The sequence below is a fragment of the Paramisgurnus dabryanus genome, chromosome 6 (assembly GCF_030506205.2).
Source record: "Paramisgurnus dabryanus chromosome 6, PD_genome_1.1, whole genome shotgun sequence".
Taxonomy (NCBI): Eukaryota; Metazoa; Chordata; class Actinopteri; order Cypriniformes; family Cobitidae; genus Paramisgurnus; species Paramisgurnus dabryanus.
In genome coordinates, this window is record NC_133342.1 from 41054529 (window position 1) to 41064696 (window position 10168).

The 10168-nt window shown below is 36.5% G+C and overlaps 1 protein-coding gene across 2 annotated transcripts in view; it reads right to left on the reverse strand.

Moving 5' to 3' along the window:
• The window catches only part of LOC135767166 (CD48 antigen-like), a 109653-nt gene extending 102029 nt beyond the window's left edge, over positions 1-7624 (reverse strand). The window contains exon 1 of one of the 2 annotated variants that reach the window (XM_065276825.2): positions 7176-7621. In XM_065276825.2, coding sequence (XP_065132897.1) covers positions 7176-7227 — 52 coding nt within the window. In that variant the 5' untranslated portion in view covers positions 7228-7621. Of the gene's footprint in view, positions 1-7175 lie in introns of both variants that reach the window. The other variant, XM_065276827.2, reaches the window with a different exon arrangement.
• Between the last annotated feature and the right edge of the window lie 2544 nt (positions 7625-10168).

Genomic DNA, 10168 nt, shown 5'->3' on the forward strand with positions numbered 1-10168 from the left:
CTTCTAAGGGGGACTTGCGGTGTATGTAGTTAAAATGTCTTTATACCACCCTGGACCACATCAATTATTTTCATACATTGATTTTTTTGTGGCGGCCTGCCACAGAATCAACACTGGATGCTACAAATTTATATTTCCCATTTACATTTTTATTTTACTATTTAAAACTGCTTAATTCACTGTTTTGGGCACTCAGTGCGCCTCCCTCCCTCCCTCTCTCATGTTGCTTGGAGCGCCTTAACAGCGCGCACCTCCCTTTCTCTCTCTTTCATTTTGCATGCAGCTCCTCTCTCTCACATAACAGTGAAAAGTGTTTTAACTCTGCTTTCCTCCGTATACTTTCTCTTTTGCGTAAAAGTCAACAGTCACAGATGTTACTGACAGAGAAGACGGCTGATCGAGTTTATCATGACTTAATGAAAGGTTAGCAGCATGTTTTCCACACACATTTGTTCTCTTGGTGTAAGTCTGTGTGCAAGCTCCGTCCCTATGATGCGGTATTCCCGCACACGTGTTCTGTAGTCATAACTTTGTATAACAGCAACAGTGTATTCTCTCATATTTATGAATTTGCACTGCATTGTCTGTGCTATACGTGATATACAATACATTTTTCACTCGTATTTAAAATAAAAAGCGCTCATAACACAACCACACTGATGAGAAGAGCAACAGCAGTAAGGCCTTAATGTAAATGTATAGGGATTTTGTCAGACAATTTCAAGTTCATAGCAGCAGCTCAAGAAACAGCTTGTTTGATTAAACACAAGGGGCCCTATTTTAACGATCTGAAACGCAAGTACGAAGCACAAAGCGCAAGTGAGTTTGTGGGCGGATCTTGGGCGCTGTTGCTATTTTCCCGGCGTGAGAAATAACTCTTGCGCCGGGCGCAAATCAATAAGAGGTTGGTCTGAAGTAGGTTCATTATTCATAGGTGTGGTTTGGGCGTAACGTCAAATAAACCAATCAGAACGCTATCCAACATTCCCTTTAAACGCAAGGGCGCAAGTTCCATGGCGGGTTGCTATTATTATGACGGATTTACCAGGCGCACGCCAGGAGCGGTTCACAGCCGAGGAGACCGACGTTCTTGTAAGAGCAGGCAAAGACAAAGAAGTTGTTTTGTATGAGGATAGGAGAAACCCGCCCAAATCAGCGTAGGTTAAACAGGCGTGAGAGAAAATAGCCACAGTCTCATCAGTTGGCATCCCCATCGTTGCGCCAAGCACTACAATGATGTCAGGAGACGGGGGAATCCCAAGCTTGCCAGCACAAATCGGGCACGCCGTGTAACGGGAGGTGGATCTGCCTCAGGACCTGACGCCAGCAGAGGACATCGCTGCGTCCACCCTCACCGCTTAAAGGGTTTGGGGGCTTTGAAATCGGACCCAAGAAACGCAACCAAGGTCCAACCCCAAAGTACACTTACAAATCAAGTTCATATACATTAAGGTTTCTTATGAAAACATTTTAATTATTATTTACATAAAATAAACGTAATACAGCCACACAACAAACTTATGAAAATATTTTAATCGTTATTTGCATGAGAATTTTTTAACACAGCCACACAATAAATAAAAACTATCACCACAATGCTCACCACAATGATTTCCCTTATCTCGTGTATTAATATTTTTTAGTGTAACAATTTAAGATTTGCAAAAATAACTGTTGCATCTGTGTAGATTAGATAAGCAAAGTGTGTGCGCGTTGTGACTTTAAACTTTTTTTTTCTGGTCATTGGCGCAATTGTTTTTTGAAACTGCAAAATAGAGCTGGATGGTTTGCGCCGGAACACGCCTCCTTTTTTGCGCTGAACCGCCCAGGGAGCGCAAGTTCATTCCAGGGTTATTATAGTTTTAAAAAAAATATTAGTTTTTATTTTTATTTCGTTTTGTAATGTGTTATTTTATTTCAGTTTAGTTTTAGTTATTTTTAGTGGTGCATAAATAGTTTTGATTTCGTTTCTATTTTTCAAAAATCATTACTTTTAGTTTTTATTTAGTTTTAGTATAGTTTTAGTCTTTAGCATAATATCATGGTTGTGTACATACACCTTGCCAAATCTGGAAATGTTGAAAATACGATGAGAATAAGAGGATTTAAAAAAAGTTTTGTTTATTTAGTACTATCAATCAAAGGCCGGGACAAATACCACACCAACCAACACTCTAAATTCTGTTGTGTTATTTGGGTAAATATAATATACATGTATAAATATACATGTTTGGTTATAAATAATCATATGCTGGGTTGTTAACACAAACATGAGTTAAAACAACCCAGCATTGCATTGAAACAACCCAGCATATGTTTATTTCAGCACAGTAAATTTATTTCAGCACATCTTACTTGTACAAACTTATGTCTGTGCACAACAACTGAAAATCAACGCAAAGTTTATTGTTCTGCCTATGAGTGTCCATTTCTGTACCAGAAGAGATCGCTGTACTAACATAAAATGCTTATTTGTTGACTAAATATTAATATATAATATTATTTGTTGATTATACGCAAAGGCATATAATAGTTTCAGATTAGTTAAGCGGACATTCTGTATCATAGCAACCAAAAAGCGTCAGCTAACACTGCCAAGCAAGTGGTTGGTGTTAGCGTTTTCAGCCATATTTAACGTTTTAATGCTTCCGTGTAGAGATAATTAAGCCTTTTTCAGTTATTGTAATGGTTTGCCAGCCGAAACAAATTGTCTTACTAAACTAGCCGTTAGCAACAAGATGATGTTTTCTGAACCGAACTGTTGGCCCGGGGGCAGGATTCCAGTGCCCTGACAGCGTCATACACATCACGTGACGCTGCTGTGCAGGTCAGGAGTTCTAATAGACTGCCACCTATTGGTCATTAATGATTCAGCAACGTCTGCTCATTTGCTTATGATCCGGTAATATGGGTGACTCCGTGTTCAACTGCTGATCCAATAACATTTAAAAAACGAAAACGCAAGTTTTGTTTTCCTGAATTTTAGTTAGTTTTAGTTAGTTTTACAGGTCCACATTATAGTTATAGTTTAGTTTTAGTTTTTTTTAGAAACCTTCGTTTTTATTTTATTTCAGTTAACGAAAATGTTTTTTCACTAATAGTTTCAGTTTTCGTGATAGTTTTCGTTTACGATAATAACCCTGGTTCATTCCCTAGTTTGCCGACGTGCGTCTGTGGAGGGAAAAACCCGCTGTGCGCCGGTGCAAAATACGAATGATACATGCGTTACTGACAAAGTCAATTGCGCAAGCTGCAAGATAGGGCCCAAGGAGTTACTGGGTTGTTTTTAGTCACTACTTTATAGCCTACTTGTTTTTATGTCTGACAACAGAACAGATAAAATTTATAAAAGAATAGCATTCAGTTGTGTTAAAATGCAATGTAATGTGACAGATCAAAAAGTAAAAAAATTATGCGATGATGTCACATATATGCTAATTGGCATATGTGACGTCATCACCACCACAGTCTCTCGAAATCCTGTGGGAAACACTGCACCATATTACCATATTATTTTTGTACTGTATTTTCTGGACTGTAAGTCGCACTTTTTTTCATAGTTTGGCTGGTCCTGCGACTTATAGTCAGGTGCGACTTATATGTCAAAATTAGTTTATACTGACTAACATGAACCAAAAGAAAACATTACCATCTACAGCCACGAGAGGGCACTATATGTTGCTCCTGTAGCCTACCCCTGAAAAAAACTGTTAACTGAAACATTAACTAAAAGACAGTGGAGAAAGATTAAACAAACAAAATGCCCCCAAAAAGAATACTACTTTTCTAAATAAATGCGACTTATAGTCCAGTGCGACTTATATATGTTTTTCCTCTTCGTGATGCATTTTTTGACTTATGCGACTTATACTCAGGGTGACTTATAGTCCGGAAAATACGGTAAGTGGATGCAGTTGTTCTGCAACTTTTTAAACCCGGAAGTATTGCCCTATGGCAAGCAGCTGCATGTCCGTGTCTGTTTTAAAGATCGCTCTGAATGGGATCTCTATGAAAAATCCGTCACAAAAATGGAATTATCTCTGCTTTTTGCTCAAAATGTGGTGTTTTTGCAGAAACCTACCCATATTCAAAAGCTGATTACAAAAGAACCACTGAAGGTAGGATGAAACGTTTTTTTTTGTTTGAAAGCAGAGGGTCTGTTCTTTCATTTGGTATATTGTATGTTTATATATTTAAAGAAGAACATTTTCTGGAAAGCATTAAACTTTGGTGAAAATCATGAAAAACGCTGGCGCTGGCTGGCAACTTTTTTTTAAACGCTGGCGGTGAAAGAGTTAAGGTGATTTTCTCAATATTAATTTTTTTGCACCCACTGATCCCAGATTTCAAATAGTTGTATCCCGGCCAGATAATTACAAACCATACATCAGGGGTCGGCAACAGGTGGCCCGCTAGCAATATTTTCTGGCCCACCAGATTATTTTTATCCAGACTATTTTTATTTTACAATAACGGTTTACAAATAGGGCCCAGTGTATCATTCCTTCAATCGTTTTTTTTTTATTAAAACCAAAAAGAAAATAAAGAAAAACGACTTGTTTTTATATTATTTATTTACTGAATTAAAATGAAAAAAACAAATTACGACTCGTTTTCCGATTTTCCGCTCAGATCAGATAGCCTATACTAGTCTAATTCAAAATAAGACACATAAGTGTGGCCACAGTAGCTGGCCCACCATGTACTGGCTAAAAAATGTTTTGGCCAAAGTTACTTGCCAACCCCTGCTATGCCCCATCAATGGAAAGTGTATTTCTGTAACTTTCAGATGATTTATAAATCTCAATAAAGAAAAAAATGACCTGGTTTTTGGACCAGGGTCATACTAAATTTTGTCAAGAGATCTTTCTTAAAGTTATACATTGTACCTTTAACATTTTTTGCAAACTGTTTAAAAAGAACAATGAAGTGCATAATATTGTATCGTTATGGGTGTGGGTCCAATTCGCCTGAGCAAATATGCACAAACATACCCTGGATATACACAGATGCTGCACCACTGCAGACAAGATGTGTACTGTGCCGATTGTAGGATGTATGGCGGTGAAAAGGTGAAGGGGCTTTGTGGCTCTATCTATCTATCTATCTATCTATCTATCTATCTATCTATCTATCTATCTATCTATCTATCTCTCAATACTTTTCAATCAATACTTTGATGGCATTGCTAAACCTGTGGTGGTTTTTTGTGATGGTAAAGAAATGTAAGCCATCAACATCCAACAATTTACGCAAAAGGCACTCGGGAGATGGAAAAATGCCGGCTGTTGCTTGTTCTCACCAGACAGCATTCAGCTTCTGTCATGTTAACAATTTAACCTCAGGAGATCTTATGAAAAACTTCCCATTATTTTACTCAAAGTCAACGAAAATCGAACAGGACCAAAACATTTTAAAGCTGATCGCTGTCAAAAAAGTTCAGTGACGACGTCACAAGGTTGATATCAGCAATGACAGTGTTTTTAAAATGACAAATTAAGTGTTTTGATTAATGCCATTAATGTTTATTTTTTTAATCAGTGTATATCAATAGTCAACTAAATGAATATAACATGGCAAAGATGAATGCACATTTATATATTGATTCAATAGATTTATAGCATTAAAAAAATTGTCATGAATTTATTGAATTTTGTAGGTAAAAAATAATTTTATAATAAATCTTTGAAAATTATAGATTTAAATTTTTTATGTTTTTATAACCTAAAGATGCTATGTGAAAGCATATATACTGTATGGGAGTTTACCCTTAATACTTGACACTTAAGCTTATACTTTTATACTGGTTTTAATACTACATACACATTTCCTGTTTTTTTCTGGTTGTATACTAATAGACTGAGAAATAATTATATGTGATCACTATACAATTGCAAAAACAACAAATCTTATGACAGCATTTTTGCACAGTACTGTGTATATAAATATAGGTAGATGCAGGTAAAGACTATTAGACTACTATTAGACTACCCAGATTTACAAGTGATGTCAACTATTATTTAGCTTAACAATCGGTGAGTTGCTACAACTTATAAAATGAAGTTGACTTCTTATAAGTATATTTTGTAAGTTAAAACAACTCATCTATAGTCAATATAAATAATAGTAAGTTAAAATGACTTCTAAATATAAATTTGATTCAAGAGTTGATTTAACAAAACATTTTAAGGCAGCAAAAAATTTTTTACAGTGTGTCATTGTGTAAATGCAGGTAAACCAACCAGCTTGAATTATTGCTTTGTTTGCAACATTAGATGAATAAGGCTATAATCATACAAACAATCAAATTCTACTGCTATTACATCAGAACAAAATTACATTAAGCTAACAGCTGTGGCTATGAATAGTGATGGGGACGAGACCGCTTATGCTGAGTCCGAGTCAAGACTGGGTCTTTGAAGGGTCTAGACCGAGTCCGTTGGTTTTCAAATAGAGTCGAGTCCGAGTCAAGACAGAGTCTTTGAGGAAGCAAGTCCGAGTCAAGACCAAGACCATAAAAACATGTCAGTTTTCATATTCATAATTTAATATCACCCCAGTTAATAATCAACAGTTATGCCTACAGACTAAGCTAGATTGGGAATTGTTTAGAAGAGCACTCTTAACGTCTTAATATGGACTACGCTTTTACTATCATTAAAAAATCCCTACCACATGCATCATCTTCTGACTATTTTTTTTAGATAAATAAACAGCTCTGATATCAGTCTTTGCATTGCACCATGGGATGTCATTTTCAAAAATGCTCGTCAACATTGTATTTTATTATTATTGTTATGTGTTGTGTGGTTTTTTATATGAACATAAAAAATGCGCTGGTCTCGGGGACTCGGCCTGAAATAACGAGTCCTTCTCGTCTCACTGTTGTCCGAGACCGAGTCAAGACCGAGTCTTTGAAGGAACAAGTACGAGAAAGCAGAAATCGGTTTTGAGACTGATCTCAGGTCCGAGACCGGACTCGAGTACTACATCACTAGCTTTGAATACTCTGATTACTCTTTTATAAAGACAGTGGTCAGTTTAACAAATAGCTTTCAGGATAGACTAGTTAAGACCATGTTATAAGCTACATGAAACATCCTATAACGTTGTGCAGTCACCACTGTAAAGATTAGCAATAATAATTCATCAAAAATATAATGATAGTTTATTACCTGGGTTGAAGATAAGAAGTATGAAGTACACTAATAAATGCCATACTGCCATAGCTAAAAGAATAAAAATGCTACTGTGAAATGGCTGATCGACAGTTGCGTGATGCGGAACTCTCTATAGAAGACTTGGTTTAACTACATAAAGAGGAAGTTGTGTCAAAATGTGACACCCCAACAATCTTACCACAGACTTTCCTCACAGCAAGAAGGTCTGTGGTTCAAGCCTCGGGTTGTTCAGGTGGCCTTTTTGTGGATGTGAAGTTACCATGTTCTCCTTGTGTCAGTGTGGGATAACTGTTAGCCATTTGTCCTCTTAAAATAATTATATAACCAGATCTTAACCTTTTTTAACTTAATTTCCAAATTCATAGATAAATAAATAGTGAATGTGCGTTTTATCATGCTGTATACTTTTATATTCAACTCTTCAAATGAAGTTTAATGACATGTGTTAGCATCATGTATTATAATAAAGGAGATGCAGTGTAGTTGCAGTCAAACATTTTAAAAAGTACTGCTGGTAACTGGTTAGAGAAGTAAACCACATCCTTCCGCTTCAAAGCTACACAAACTTCACCAAATAAACTCTTTTAACACCTTCTGAAAACTGCACAGCCTTATAACCATCAGCATATGCTTTTGACATGATATGACACTATAGTTATAATACAGGCTTAAAAAAGGGGAAATACTTTTCGTGGAAACTGCGTGTCACATGGTTGACGAGGCTTATGGGGAAACATCAGTTTAAAAACAGAATTAAAAAAAAAACTTTCCATCTGAGTCAGTTGAAGCAAAGATAACCATCCCACTCATACTCAACTGTTTCTGTGTGAATAGTTAAGCACTAAACAGAATTAACGAATGATGATGAAAAATAAAAACAATGACCCAAAATATGACAATTCTGTCATCAGTTACTCATCCTTATGTTGTGACTTTCTTATAGAAGACATGAGGAGATGTTAAAGGCGGGGTGCATGATCTCTGAAAGCCAGTGTTGACATTTAAAATCACCTGAAAAAACACGCCCCTACCCCAATAGAATCTTGACTTTATTTTGATAGACCCGCCCCACACATACGCAACCCAAGCAACAATGTCAGTTAGTAGACACACCCCTTACTGCTGATTGGCTACAAGTGAGTTTTGGTAGTCGGCATGACTCCATTTTCCAAAGCGTTTTTTCAGATATTGTGCACTCCGCCTTTAAAGCAACACTATGTAGTTTTTTTACCTTAAAATAATGTCTCTAAAATTATTTCAGTGATAGAACAACTTTTAACTGGACAAATTGTACTGTTGCTGCAACCTGAGCAGCCTCCTAGCTGCTACAAGCACACTCTGAAAGTGGCGGTGGAGGGACGGAAACACAGCCCCGCCCCTCCCCCTGCCTGCAGAAGAGTGTCTGATACCAGGCACTGTTGCGCTTTTCAACCACATGGGGGAGCTGTAAGTCATTTTTACATGGAAACTACATAGTGTTGCTTTAAGCAGAATAATAGCATCAGCGTCAATCATCATTCAGTTGTATTGGATCTTTCTCCCATACAATAAAAATTTATGGTCAATGTCTTAAATGTCCTGTTGTGTTGGTCAGTGTTTTTATGAAACATGATAATAATAAACAAATAAATTAATATACAAGGTTTACTTACAATGAGGTTAAAAGTGTGTATTGTGTGAAAAAGTGTCCTGCATGCAGCGCGTACCTGTGAGCATGGGTGTCGGAAACATCATATGTGGGTGGGAAAAGACCCACTCACTTTTTAAGACCAATGATATTGCACCCACTCACTTTTTCTCTAATTTAGCACCTTTTTGTTTGTTCACTTGTCAGAGTTTCATTCCAATAATAAATGAATAATAATATGTTAAACTCATTTCCTCTTGTCAACTACACCCTTCACTTAATTTTTGATGTAAACGGTGGAATAATATAAGTGGGTCATGAAGGTCAACAACACATTTTTTGAGATGTTAACAGATATATAAATATATTTTGCACATTGCTTAAAACATTCATAACCGTCACAAATTGTATTACAAAGTGAAAACTGGTTATTTCTGCACTATTTTGGGACCATTTTGTTTTTTGGTGTGTTTATTTGCTGTCATGGTTGCAGATAACAGATGCACGTCACTAGTTTTCGAGCATTATTCATAAGAAAGGACTAAAGTCTAATCTAATGTGCCATGATTATCATGAGCCATCTCAGTATTTATGCATGCTAAGTATCACTCCGCATCATCGTTGTTGTTTTGTTTAGAGTCATGGCTCGTGTTTGTGCATTGTTCATTTTTACAAAAGTGTTGTTTTCGTTTCCCCGAGACGTGACCAGAGCAGTTTGGGTGCATGCTGCTGGTTTACAGTGGCCTACAAACACACATGAAAAATATGTTGGTAAGGAAAATGTTTATAGTTCAGTACAATGAAGTACAATCCGGTTTCCCGGATCGTAATCTTTAGAAAAGATACCATACAGGTTAGGTTGTATAGATATACTAACTGTTTTGTATTAATGGAAGTGTTCACAATAAGTCAGTGTTAATATGCAAGATAATTTAATAGTTATTTTATGATTAAAAAGTCTCCAGTGCAAGACTTATATGCCCTTCATCTGGTTCGTCTTCACGTTCTCCTGTATACATGTGAGGGTCCTAAAGTTTAAACTGATAAGTTTTATATTTCCACTTCTTCATATTTCTTAGTACCACTTTAGCTGCGTCTCTCAGCATTGCTGTCCATGTGTGTGTGTGTGTGTGTGTGTGTGTGTGTGTGTGTGTGTGTGTGTGTGTGTGTGTGTGTGTGTGTGTGTGTGTGTTTATATTGTTGCTGTGCAAATTACTGTAACAGTATTCAGGCACCACGAGTGTAATTCCAGTGTCTTCAGATTTATTAGGTACGTCCATATTTTGATTTAGCAATTCCAAACCACATCAATCTTAATAGCTACCATTAATGTTTGTTTATCCTTTCATACCATTTTATG